Source organism: Phocoena sinus, chromosome 19, assembly GCF_008692025.1.
Source record: "Phocoena sinus isolate mPhoSin1 chromosome 19, mPhoSin1.pri, whole genome shotgun sequence".
Taxonomy (NCBI): domain Eukaryota; kingdom Metazoa; phylum Chordata; class Mammalia; order Artiodactyla; family Phocoenidae; genus Phocoena; species Phocoena sinus.
Window position 1 is genome coordinate 46,339,975 of NC_045781.1, and position 14,281 is coordinate 46,354,255.

The window sequence follows — 14,281 nt, forward strand, 5'->3', positions numbered from 1 at the left end:
CTGTGGCTCACTACAGGGACAAGGACATTGGTGGCAGAGGTACTGAGGAGTACTCATTGGCGTGAGCTGTCCCGGAGGCCACCATTTTGACACCAAGACATGGCCCCCACCCAACAGCCCTTAGGCTCCAGTGCTGGGACACCTCAGGCCAAACAACCAATGGGGCAGGAACGCAGCCCCACCCATCAACAGACAGGCTGCTTAAAGTCTTCCTGAGCCCACAGCCACCTCTAAACACACCCCACTGACACGGCCCTGCTCACCAGGAAACCTGCACAAGCCTCTTAGACCAGCCTCACCCACCAGGAGGCAGAAGCCAGAAGCAAGAGGAACTACAATCCTGAAGCCAGTGGGACCACAAACACAGAAAGTCTGACAAAATGAGATGGCAGAGGAATATGTTCCAGACGAAGGAAAAAAGATAAGACCCCAGAAGAACAACTAAGTAACGTGGAGCTAGGCAATCTACCTGAAAAGAACATTCAGAGTAATGATAGCAAAGATGATCCAAGATCTTGGAAAAACAATGGAGTTACAGACTGAGGAGATACAAGAAATGTTTAACAAAGAGCTAGAAGATATAAAGAAGAAACAAGCAGAGACGAACAATATAATAACTGGAATGAAAATACACCAGAAGGAATCGATAGCAGAATAAACGAGGCAGAAGAACAGATAAGTGAGCTGGAAGACAGAATGGTGGAAATCACTGCTGCAGAACAGAATTAAAAAAATAAAAAAGAATGAAAAGAAGTGAGGAGAGTTTAAGAGACCTCTGGGACAATGTTAAATGTAACAACATTTGCATTATAGGGGTCCCAGAAGAAGAAGAGAGAAAGGGCCTGAGAAAATATTTGAAGAGATGATAGCTGAAAACTTCCCTAACATGGGAAAGGAAACAGTCACCCAAGTCCAAGAAATGCAGAGAATTCCAGGCAGGATAAACCCAAGTAGGAACACACTGAGACACATATTAATCAAACTGACAAAAATTAAAGACAAGCAGGAAATATTAAAAGCAACAAATAACATACAAGGGAATTCCCATAAGGTTATCAGCTGATTTTTCAGCAGAAACTCTGCAGGCCAGAAGAGACTGGCATGATATATTTAAAGTGATGAAAAGGAAAAACACACAACCAAGAATACTCTACCCAACAAGGCTCTCGTTCAGATTTGATGGAGAAATCAAAAGCTTTCCGGATAAGCAAAAGTTAAGAGAATTCACCACCAAACCAGTTTTACAACAAATGCTAAAGGAACTTCTCTAGACAGAAAAGAAAAGGCCACAACTAGAAACAAGGAAAATATGAATGGGAAAGCTCACCAGGAAAGGCAAACATAGAGTAAAGGTAGGAAATCATCCACAAATATGGTATCAAAACCAGCAGTCATGAGAAGAGGAGAGTACAAATGCAGGATATTGGAAATGCATTGGAAATTAAGAGACCAGCAACTTAGGGCTTCCCTGGTGGCGCAGTGGTTGAGAGTCCGCCTGCCGATGCAGGGGACACGGGTTTGTGCCCCGCTCCGGGAAGATCCCACATGCCGCGGAGCGGCTGGGCCCCTGGAGCCTGTGCTCCGCATTGGGAGAGGCCACAATAGTGAGAGGCCCGCGTACCACAAAAAAAAAAAAAGAGACCAGCAACTTAAAACAATCTTGTGTATATATACAGACTGCTATATCAAAACCTCATGATAACCACTAACCAAAAATCTACAATAGATATACACACAAAGAAGAAAAAGGAATCCAAACACAACACTAAAGACAGTCATCAAATCACAAGAAGAGAACAAAAGAGAAAGGGAAGCAAAAAGACCTACAAAAACTAATCCAAAACAATTAACAAAATGGCAATAAGAACATACATATAGGTAATTACCTTAAATGTAAATGGATTAAATGCTCCAACCAAAAGACATAGACTGGCTGAATGGATACAAAAACAAGACCCATATATATGCCATCTATAAGAGACCCACTTCAGATCTAGGGACACAAACAGACTGAAAGTGAGGGTATGGAAAATGGTACTCCATGCAAATGGAAATCAAAAGAAAGCTGGAGTAGCAATACTCATATGAGACAAAATAGACTTTAAAGACTATTACAAGAGACAAAGAAGGACACTACGTGATGATCAAGGAGTCACTACAAGAAGATATAACAATTGTAAATATATATGCACCCAACATAGGAGTACCTCAATCTATAAGGCAAATGCTAACAGCCTTAAAAGAACAAATCATCAGTAACACAATAATAGTGGGGGACTTTAACACTGCACTTAACGTCAATGGACAGACAGAAAATCAATAAGGAAACATAGGCCTTAAATGACACATCAGACGAGATGGACTTAACTTTTATTTATAGAGCATTCCATACAAAAGGAGCAGAATGCACATTCTTTTCAAGTGCACATGGAACATTCTTCAGGATAGACCACATACTGGGCCATAAAGCAAGCCTCAGTAAATTTAAGAAAACTGAAATCATATCAAGCATCTTTTCCGACCACAACACTGTGAGATTAGAAATCAACTACAAGATAAAATAGCATCAGAAAACATAAAGTACATAGGGATAAATCTGACAAAAGATGTAGAAAAACTGTACACCAGAAACTAAAAATCATTGCAGATATAAACCAATAAGAAAACCTAAATAAATGATAATATGAGGGGAAAAACACCTTATCTATAGAGAAAGAGATTTTAGTAGACTGAATTTTGGTTCCCCAAAAGATATGTATAAGTCCTAAACCTGTAGTTGTGAATGTGAATATTTGGGACAAAAATTCTTTGCAAAAGTAATTAAGTGAGGAATCTCAAAATGAGATCATCCTGAGTTATCTGGATGGGCCCTAAATCTAATGTAAATGTCTTTATAAGTTTATAAGAATAAGAAAATATACATAATACACAAAGGAGAGACACAGAGGAGAAGGTCATGACAAGATGGAGGCAGAGACTGGAATCATGCATCCCCAAGTCAAGGACTGGAACCACCAGAAGATGGAAAAAGGAAGGAAGCATTCCGCCCTAGAGCCTTAGGAAAGAAAGCAGTCTTGCCAACACCTTGATTTCAGACTTCAGGCCTCCAGAACTGTGAAATAATAAATTTGTTTTAAGGCACCCAGTTTGTGGTAATTTGGCAGCTCTATGAAACTCATATACAGATGCAAGAATTACAGTGGACCTCTCATCAGAAACTATGCAGAAAACAGTGTGAAGCGAAATATTTAAAGTACTGAAAGAAAAAAAAAATCCAGCAACCCAGAATTCTATATCCAGCAACCTAGAATTCTATATCCAGCAAAACTGTTCAGAAATGAAGAGAAGAGGGGCTTCCCTGGTGGCGCAGTGGTTGAGAGTCTGCCTGCCGATGCAGGGGACACGGGTTCATGCCCTGGTCCAGGAAGATCCCACATGCCGCAGAGCGGCTAGGCCTGTGAGCCATGGTCGCCGAGCCTGCGCATCTGGAGCCTGTGCTCCGCAACGGGACAGGCCACAACAGTGAGAGGCCCGTGTACAGCAAAAAAAAAAAAAAAATGAAGAGAAGATAGACTTTCTCACACAAACAAAAACAGGGAATTCATTGCCCATACATGCACTTTGTAAAAAAAATGTTAAAAAAGTTCTTTGGGCAGACAGGAAAATATATAGGTCAAAACCTTGGATCTACATAAAGCAAGGAAGAGCGTTAGAGAAGGAAAAAAGTGAAAAAAAAGATTTATTTTTCTTATTCTTAATTGACCTGATAACTGCCTAATAACAATGTACTGGGTGATCATAGCATATGCATAAAAAATGAATAATAGCAATGTCACAAGGGATGGGTGGAAGGAATTGCGAATGCTCTCTAATAAAATACATACACTATATGAGAAAAAAAAAGAAATGAAAAATAAAACCCAACTGGTAGTCTATCTAAAGAGCAGGATGGAACATGCTAAAGGATAAATTATGAAGCTGGGAAACAGAACTGAAAAATTACCTCAGTGTAGTACAGAGAGATGAAGAAATGAAAAGCATAAAAGAAAAATTGAGAGACATGGAGGACAGATTCAGATGCTCCAAATGTCTAACAGGAGTTCCAGAAGGAAGGAAAAGGAAGGCAGTATTTGAAAGGTTTGAGAATTTCCTAGAACTGAAGTAAGACATGAATTCTGAGACTGAATGAGCTAACCAGGATAATGAAAACAAAAACCATATCTAATTATATCACAGTGAAATTACAGATCATTAAAGATAAAGAGAAAACTCAGAAGTAGATTAACTACACAGAAATGAGAATCAGACTGACATCAGACTTTGCATCACCAACAGCAGATACTAGAAGACAATGAAGCCATTATCTCAAAGGCTAAAGTACCTGGCAATGCCCTGAACTAGAAGAGGTAGATGAGTCAATGTAAGAACATTAAAAACAAAAACAAAAAACCACTTGATTGCATTTCATTCCTGATGATTCTGGGTAGGGCCCTGTTCTGTGAATTAGGGAAAGAAAACCTCTCATGATGGTTCTTATGTGACCTCTAGTTAACAACTTCTGTGCAATGGGATCATATGAGGGAATAATTAATTTTGGAGGTGCAGAGTGTTGGGAAAGCTATAGAGAGGAGGAGGCATTTGAAGGATAATTAGGAGTTTACTAGGCAGACAAGGTGGGGGAGGAAAAGGTAACTTGAAAGAGGGAAGAGAATGAATAGGTGACAAAGAGGAATGAAGGTGAGCAAAAGCAGTCTGTTTGGGAAAAGCAGCCTGGCGTAGCTTAAGAAGGGATGATCAGGCTGGACAGGATGTGATGGGGCCTATCTCACCAGCACAGAATTAATTATTAAAAAGGTACCTTCATGTTACCTTTACAATTAAAAAATAAAAACAAAAAGTTACCTGAGCATTGCCATATTGCACAGTGGAACAGTGGTTCTTGATGTCACTCTTGCAGGCTTCATACAGATCTGGTTCCAGACGGATGTCCTCTGTCTGTATGAGGGGGAACCGGCATGGAAAAGTGAGCTTACTCTAAGCTGGAGAGATCAAATGTTCTACATATTTATTTGTTGATTGGATCTTGTCTGGTGGCCATAAGTTCTACACAGCTAAGTGGCAGCAGTGTGGTCACTGCAGTAAACGGAGAAGTAGGATTGAGTTTCAGTTCTGCCACTACCTAGCTACAAGGCCTTGGCCTTTGTTTGCAAAATGAAATGCTACCATCTACTCTGACCCCTTCACAGGACTGCTGTGTGATGAAATAAGATAGTATGATGTGGAAACCACTTTGAAAGCTAAAACCATTATACAGATGTTGGACTCTACTTTTATTATTATTATTATTTTACTGAAAGAGCCAGGTTCAAATCTGAGGACCCAAAGTTCCTATTATAGAAGTATGTTTAGGCCAGTTCCACTTAAACATAATTACCACAGAATCACTACCTCTGTATGTGAAAATCTCGTACTGCAACTTTGGGGATATTAATAATACCTGGTGTCCATTACTAGTTTCTGGTGTACAAAACATATTAAAATATATTTTTAGCTGCCTTATGTGGCTTAGGCTTATCCTCAAAAGTAAAGTGAAAAGTAGTGTCCTCTCATAGTGCACACTGTGGGTGGCTTCCCAGCATCCACCTCCCCTTGATTATCAGTAAGCTCATCAGTGAGTGCATCCCCTGATGGGGGATGGGGCACAGATCTCAAACTGACACAATCAAATTGAGGAGAAGGACCTTTATTTCGGGCTGGGGGCAGTTTTCTCTTGTTTCTATTTTCCCGCTGGAGATGAATATTGCAACAGGTGGCCCAGGTGCTGCAGGCAGCCATTGTGCGGCCATGAGGGAAATCAGCCTTAACAATGAAGCTGGTGTCCAAGGCAGCAGACTGGAGAGGGAGAGACCCTCGATCCTTGAGGACATTATTGATGCAATGACTACATCACATGCTTACAGCCTGTCTTACAGCTAGACTTCCAGTTATGTGTGGTAAAAAATACTTTAACATTGAAAAAATGGGAAACAAGAAGCTGTCCTATGGTAAAATTTTAGCACGCAGCTCCAAGTCTTAACCATCATGCTTGTGGCTGAAATCTTTCAGTTTGCCCTCACCCTTCACCTAACTCTCTAAGCCCTGCCCTGTGGTTTCTGGACCAGAGGTTGTGCTCTGCAGTGTTACCATCTCCAGCTCCTCCACCCGCAGCTGCTTGCGGCACTTCAAGGACACCCTCTGTTCCTTGGCTTCCTGGAGAGTGTCGTTGCGCACGGTGGTGCTTAGGCAGATCACCACGTCCACCCTGCCAAGGAAAGAAGAGGCCTGAGACTGGCTGGAGCCACACAAAGGCAGATGGCCGAGAAATGGGCTGGGGCAGGGGCCACACCATCCCCCCAGAACCCAGGAACCCCTTTACCGCGTTTTTGAATGCCTTTCCTGTAAGTCTCACTGTGTTTTCAGAGAGCTAAAAGCAGCAATTTGTCTGTATATGTCATAAAAGTTGGGCCACAGCTCAAATGCTGACAACATTCCTGGCTGGTGGGGAGGCCAGAGAGGGAACATGTGTGCAAGGACAGTTTAACACTTGTTTTGATGAAAACATGTGACCAGAGAGGAATGCTACTCTACTCTTATCTCTGGACAGTGTCTTTGATATACTGAGAAAATCATTCCTGAAAAGTACAGAAATCTAAGCAAACACGGGAACTTGGTTTCTATGAGGGGAACTGTGTTCTAGAAATGCACCTTTGCAAAGAGCAGCATGGAAGAATCTGGGCAGCCATGCTATAAAAGCTCATCACTCTCCTTATTAACGCCTAATTCTTAAATGAATACAGTTTTTGTTTCTTTACTACATCTCTAACTCAGTGAAAGCCTCTGCTGCTTCCCTGAAGAGACGACACAATGGAATGACGTTCGGAGGAAATGGGTTAACATCTTATTCACACTGCAACGTGCTCCTCTAAGTACACAATCTGTATGTACTTCATCAGTTAGATAGCCTGAACCTAGAAAAATTAAAAATGCTCCTTTAGGACACAGGCTCTCCATATCAGAACTACCACCACCAGGTGTGGCTCCAGGCTGCTATAAAGAGGATATGTCTAGACAATCCAAGTGTTTGGCCATACTACCAAAGGAGGTGTAGGAGGCCTGCAGGGCTAATCCTGTCAGAGGGCAGCAGGCCACCTGATATCTTGGATACTCATTCAGTAGCTAAGAGGGACTTTAGGGAAGCAGAATGAATCAATTAAAAGCTACATACTTCTTCTTTATGTTGGGACAAAGTTTCAACACGTCCTCCTTGCAGGCCATTTTAAACTTGTAAGAGAACCGAAAATCCTTCATCTGCACCTAAAAAAGATGATGGAAAAGAAAATCAGAAGCTCTGTGACGAGGTCTCAGCAGCAGCGCTGGGTGTAAGTGTATTCATATACCGTTTGCAGCGGCTAGCTTTTCAGGCCTGCACAACTCTGTCTCTTCAGACTTCATGACCTGCTAAGCTGCCCACGGCATCTTTTGCTCCGCGCACACCAGCTTCCAGTCACACACAGGCTGTGACTCTTCCCCCAGATCTTCCCATGGTTTGCTCCCTCACTTTTCTTGACGCTTCTATTCAAATACCTCCTTCTCAAGTCCCTTTTCTCCATCACCCTGCAGGCCTTACACTGCTTTATTTTTCCTCACAGGCTCACCTGAAACTATATATTTATTTGTAAATGTACTTTTGCATCTTTCTTTCACAAGAATGTAAACAAGTCAACAAGGGCAGGGTTTGTCTGTTCTCCCCTGTCTTCCAGTGCCCACAGTCCAGAGGCCCTCAGTACCATTTGGGGATGGCAGTCAGGGAGGCTAGGTGCCCCAAGAAGAGGTCAATTTTACATAGATGACTGGATTTCACCCTTCTAGGAAGGAAGTGCTTGCTTTATCAGAAATACTTCCTTTAGACATGTGGTAACTACGAAGACTATGGTTTAACCTTCTTATTCAAATGCCAGACCTGGGTAGTATGATTTAAAAGAAAAAAAAGCTTAGATTCTAGTGTACTGATACACATTTGGGCTGCTGCACTGAACAGATATTTGGAAAAAATGATTTTTCACAGAAGAGGTGCTCTGATGTTCTGAAAGAGGAAGGGATTCAGTAACCATCCAAGCAGTCAAGACAAGAAGGATGTGCCAGGTGTTACTGACCAGCTGGAAGTGGGTGACTCCAATGGCGCACTTCTCATTCATATCTTTCTGGTGTTTGTTCTGTATGAGACACTCCATCAAGTCTCCAGAGTCTATCTGGTTATCTGCTACATCCTGGGGAAGGTAGTGCACATTTACCCTTCATTTGTAACTATTAATGAACAAAGCCTGCACCCCAGCCCATACAAAAACTGCAAACGAGATTGATTCTAGAGCCTTTACAAATAAGACACATCACAAATTATATCAAAATAAGTCTGAGACATTACAAAGGATCAACACTCAGGGGAATAAAATTTACGCAGCAAGTTGCCCTCCCTGCGTGAAGCTCCAACAAGAACATGTACTATGCAGGTCTCTTAACACTTTTCCTTACATGATGCCGGCAGCTGGCTTTAGGGATAACATCTAACACTGTCTGCTGATTGTCAGATCCTTAGGGTTACTGGGTGTGCTTCACTCCCACAATTTAGGTAGTTCAGTAAGTGACTGAAAGTAATAAAGTAACGGAATTCCCTCAACATCAGGTACAAGGAGAGAGCTGGAAGGGGAAGCCACATTATTGTTAACAAATCCCGGCTGTATGTATCAGAAGCAATTCAGCCCTACAAATGGGGCTTCCCCCTCCCCTCTTTCCTTGCAAAGGGCATCTCAGCAAGTGCTGTTAACCAACGATCTGGTTACCTACGAGGGGTAAGCAAATAGTTTTCCAGGACGGTGGCCCCTCTTGATGTTTACATTTTCAACTTTAACGGGTGAAAGTTGGTTATCACTTAGGAGCAATGTGAGCTGAAGACAGAGATGAGTTCAATACACGTGGGGGCCAGAGCCCCAGTGAAACTGGTTCTGTTTCTAACCCTTGTTCCTCTAGACATCACTTACGTGGCAAAAGTTCTGAATTATGGGCTCGCAGGCTCTCATCAGCAAGGCTTCTATTTGAATATCCTGCAGAAGATTAAAATATCAGTAATTCTTTTTTTTTAACATCTTTACTGGAGTATAATTGCTTTACAATGGTGTGTTAGTTTCTGCTTCATAACAAAGTTTATCAGTTATACATATACATATGTTCCCATATCTCTTCCCTCTTGCGTCTCCCTCCCTCCCACCCTCCCTATCCCACCCCTCTAGGTGGTCACAAAGCACTGAGCTGATCTCCCTGTGCTATGCAGCTGCTTCCCACTAGCTATCTATTTTACATTTGGTAGTGTATATATGTCCATGCCACTCTCTCACTTTATCACAGCTTACCGATCCCCCTCCCCACATCCTCAAGTCCATTCTCTAGTAGGTCTGTGTCTTTATTCCCGCCTTGCCCCTAGGTTCTTCATGACCTTTTTTGTTTTTTCCTTAGATTCTATATATATGTGTTAGCATACGGTATTTGTTTTTCTCTTTCTGACTTACTTCACTCTGTAGGACAGACTCTAGGTCCATCCACCTCACTACAAATAACTCAATTTCATTTCTTTTTATGGCTGAGTAATATTCCATTGTATATATGTGCCACATCTTCTTTATCCATTCATCTGTTGATGGACACTTAGGTTGCTTCCATGTCCTGGCTATTGTAAATAGAGCTGCAATGAACATTTTGGTACATGACTCTTTTTGAATTATGGTTTTCTCAGGGTATATGCCCAGTAGCGGGATTGCTGGGTCGTATGGTAGTTCTATTTTTAGTTTTTTAAGGAACCTCCATAGTGGCTGTATCAATTTACATTCCCACCAACAGTGCAAAAAGGTTCCCTTGTCTCCACACCCTCTCCAGCTAAAATATCAGTAATTCTGCTTTAGAAAGAGCCAGGGGTGGGGGAGGAGCAGTTTCTTTCTCTGAATCAGTATCATCTGATGCGTAAATAGTCCAATATGTACATTTGGAAACTATTCCAGTATTTCGGTTAGATAGCCCCAGCACAGACAGAACAGCAGTTCTACGCTACTCCTCTAACGCTCCTTCATTATACTTTGAAAGGCAAGTTTTCTAGAGGCAGATTCCCCTCGTGCTTGAGCAAGAGAGAAGACAGAAGTAAGAACTGTGGGGAGAAAAAAATATTTAAAAATAATATTAGAGTATAAACAACTCTACCCCAATAAAAAATAAAATAAAATAAAAAATAAAATTAGAGTATGTAAAGCCTTTGGAATTTTTCTCCAAAGCTAAGCAGTTCAAAATGAAAACAGGAGTAACTGACATCTATCATTCTGTCCTCGAACCAGATGACAAACGACTACCTCTCGGGAACACACGCTAACTGCCTTCAAGCAGAGTAACTGCTGTGCAGCATTAGCTGCTGAAATAACATCTTCCTTTAAAGAGTTACACACCCCAGGGGCTTCCCTGGTGGCGCAGTGGTTGAGAGTCCACCTGCCGATACGGGGGACACGGGTTTGTGCCCCGGTCCAGGAAGATCCCACATGCCACGGAGCGGCTGGGCCTGTGAGCCATGGCCGCTGGGCCTGCGCGTCCGGAGTCTGTGCTCCGCGGCGGGAGAGGCCACAACAGTGAGAGGCCCGCGCACCACAAAAAAAAAAAAAAAAAAAAAAAAGAGTTGAACATCCTCATCAGCCCACAAGGACAATGAGAATGAGACAGGAGATGACACAAGATGAAAGAAGGCAAGGCATTTTTGAAAAACAGGAAGAAAATAAAGACCCTAAGAAATGTAATTTTATGTATTGCCAATTTTGACAACTTCAATAGTTCTAAAAGGCTTACATAAAAAAAAAAATAGCTATTCCGTTTCCCTGATTTCTGGCCCTACAAGACAATTTTCACATTTTAACTGCCACCCCCCCAATACTCTCTGTATTTCAAATAGTATGCCTATGCTTATGAGGTTTCTTTTTAATCTCATTTTTTGTACTTTAGTGAGTTTTAGGATGGAACAGGGATAAACATGGAATAATATTCAACCTTCCATGTTTAACTGCAAATCCCAGGCTTTTATTTTATTTCAGTGGACACACAAACATTACCAAATGGGGACTTCCCTGGTGGCACAGTGGTTAAGAATCCGCCTGCCAATGGGGGGGAACACGGGTTCGATCCATGGTTGGGGAAGATCCCACATGCCGCGGAGCAACTAAGCCCATGAGCCACAACTACTGAGCCCGCACGCCTAAAGCCCATGCTCCACAACAAGAGAAGCCACCACAATGTGAAGCCTGCGCAACACAACCAAGAGTAGCCCCTGCTTGCCTCAACTAGAGAAAGCCCACACGCAGCAAAGAAGACCCAATGCAGCCAAAAATAAATAAATAAATAAGTTAAAAAAACAAAACAAAAAGACATTACCAAATGACCTAATTGAAAGAGCTAAGGATGACAGAATAGGAATGCTTGGACTATTCTTGAATGTGATTAAGGGATTTGAAGTATAGCTGTTATCTTTTCTTAAAGGGGGAAAAAAGATTGGTCTTGTCACTGTGATAATTCTAATTTATGAAGAAAACCAAAGGGCTAAATGCAGTGTTTAGCTACAGAAATGAGGAAAGGGGTTCAAGAAGCATGATGATATTCATCTTTAAAAAGCAAACAAAGAATCTGACAAGGTTTCTTTTATTCTACAGGGAATCTGAACTCTCAAGAGTCTCGAAACAAAAGACTAAGAAGAAAAGAAAGGCTGCTGACAGGGCACTCTCCTTCCATGAGCTGCAAACTGCTTACCTCGGATTCTAACTCGGTGAGGTTGCCGACTATATCTCTGCACTCTACAGCCAAGTCATCAAGATGATCCTGGAGGCATTCAAGCTCCTGCAAATGAAAAGGCACTCTCTTAGCATCTGTCAGTTATATAAATAGTCAAGGGTAGATGAGACACCAGTGTCCACTTCCTTTTCAGTGGTCTTCCTTTTTTTTTCTTTTAAACAACTTCACTGAACAGAATGCTAGAGCTTTATTTGAGTCCCCAAACTGGGATTTTTGAAAAGATAATTATTTGATGTATCAGGGTGCTTAAGAGGGTCAAGGGGGTACAACAGCCATGCAAATCCTCCAGAAGGCCAAACTGATAAGTCCAACAAGAATCAATGTTCAGGTGTCCTCAGAGTCTAAAAATCTTATCAGGCCTTTACTCCATTCTGTCAAACACCCTGCTAATCTGCATTTTGATAATTATCATTGGACAAAATATTCACAGTGAAAGACACGGCACATTCTACGACTCTTCGTGGGCAAGTAAGTTGGGACCCAGTTTCAGGGTCTGAAACACAGTAGAGAGCTGATAGCTCCTGCAAATCAAATCTGGGATTCTAACCCTAACCCACATAAAAGGATCCTCTGAGGGTAACTGCAAAACAAGTGAGCACACTAGGGTTTGAGTATCTAAAAGCTATCTTACCTGGGCTTTGGAAACTGAGCTGGAGTTACCTTGTAACATCAGTCTGTTGCTATTCCTTTTAGAGACTGAGAGGTTTTAAGTTTTACATTAGCTTACTTTCCCAAAGAACATGAACAGCTATTTCTCAGCAAAGGGCTCTGTTAAAGGATCAAGTTTAACTTACTGACTATTCTGCAAGAATCTCTGTTTCAGAATTAGAATGGGAAGCGAGGAGAAGGATTGTGGGAATTATACAAGAGCCAGAGAGGGAGTTGGAGTGGGGGGACCCTAAAGGAAAATGCATACAACTTTTGGGAGGAGATAAATAGCTAAGGGAAAAATTCCACTCATGGACTCCTTTCCTAAGTTTAGCTTCACAGGGATGGGCTGTAATGTAGTGCAGCTTTCTCACTGTTACTTTACAGGGCATATGAAAGGAAACTGTTTCATGGGATTCCATATGACTATATCCCTTGTTTCATTAGACAGAGGCAACAGCAAGCTAAACTATATGCCATTTCCTAACAATAAACTCGACAGAACTGTAGCAGGCCCAGGAAACAGACTGCTGAAAATGATATTCCCGGGCCCAACAGATCTAAGTAGGCATCATGTTGCTTTTAAAAAATGTCCAGTTCCTGCACATGTGACTTTCATTAGTTTAATCCCAGAGGGTGTTTTGGAGTGGTACAAATGGAACCGTTCATGCCTATTAATGGGGCTTTAAATAAGTAGCTATTCCTCACTGCATGGTTCCTCTGCCTTGATCTACAAGACAAGATACCTTCCCACCCTAATTTGCTAGAATGAAACAACATATCTTTTTTTTTTTTTTTTAACTAGGCACAAAATCCTAAGAAACCATTTATAGCATGCACATTAATTCTTGGGGCTGCTCCTTTTCTACACTTTCCTGTACGGAGAGGTTATAATAAAATGGAACAAATGCCTGGCTAGGATTAGACCTGAGCTCTAGGTAAGTTAAGTCAATACCCTTCATTTCTCTGAGCCTCAAGTGTATCAATTACTAAATGGAAAAGATAATTCAATTTCTACATCTCTTCTAGGACTGTCGTAGGGCAAGCATACTATTCTTGCATATCAGTATTTGCGTATCGATGTATATATTTATACTCTGCCTTCCCTCAAAAGGACCTAATGTAGCTTACAAAAATGAGAAAAGAAAAAAAAGAAGGGCAAGATAAAATCAATTAAAAATGAGTGAAAAAGAGAAAAGAAAAAGAAAATATGTTAAGGAAAGTGGAATGAAGCCAGTAGTTAGTACACAAAACGCCTACCACAAAATCTAATACACCTGCTAGAGGCACGCCATATCTTTGGCTCGAGGCTTTTTAAGAGGCAGCACAAAGAGGGAAAACAATCAATTACAAACCATAATAACCATAACATTCAAACAAACTAACTGCTTAGGAAAAGTACAGTTATAGAGACCAAAGAGAACATTTTCCTCAGGATTTCTTATAGGAAGAACAGTGACTAATATAACAAATCACACACCTGTGAAGCTGATGGAGATGGATTTTACGGTGTTTGTAGTCGACATAAAATGTTAATCATGAACATTATTATTATTACTACACCATAAATAGGTAGCTTTGTCACCTACCTGTCCAGTCTCCGTTTTTTCACTGCACCATTTCCCCAGATCAATCAGGCACTTATCCTGAAGGGCAGGATCCAGCTTAACGTCCATGGCACGCTGGTGTAGGATCCTCTGGACTTCAGCTCGGCATTCCCGTGAGAGCT

The 14,281-nt window shown here is 41.5% G+C and overlaps 1 protein-coding gene across 2 annotated transcripts in view; it reads right to left on the reverse strand.

Moving 5' to 3' along the window:
• The window catches only part of GLG1 (golgi glycoprotein 1), a 153,404-nt gene that overhangs the window by 14,415 nt on the left and 124,708 nt on the right, over window positions 1-14,281 (reverse strand). Inside the window, exons 12-18 of one of the 2 annotated variants that reach the window (XM_032611890.1) lie at window positions 14,142-14,279; window positions 11,863-11,949; window positions 9,075-9,137; window positions 8,193-8,306; window positions 7,265-7,353; window positions 6,184-6,301; window positions 4,903-4,995 (exon numbers count right to left, since the gene is read on the reverse strand). In XM_032611890.1, coding sequence (XP_032467781.1) covers window positions 4,903-4,995; window positions 6,184-6,301; window positions 7,265-7,353; window positions 8,193-8,306; window positions 9,075-9,137; window positions 11,863-11,949; window positions 14,142-14,279 — 702 coding nt within the window. The remainder of the gene's footprint in view (window positions 1-4,902; window positions 4,996-6,183; window positions 6,302-7,264; window positions 7,354-8,192; window positions 8,307-9,074; window positions 9,138-11,862; window positions 11,950-14,141; window positions 14,280-14,281) is intronic. The other variant, XM_032611891.1, reaches the window with a different exon arrangement.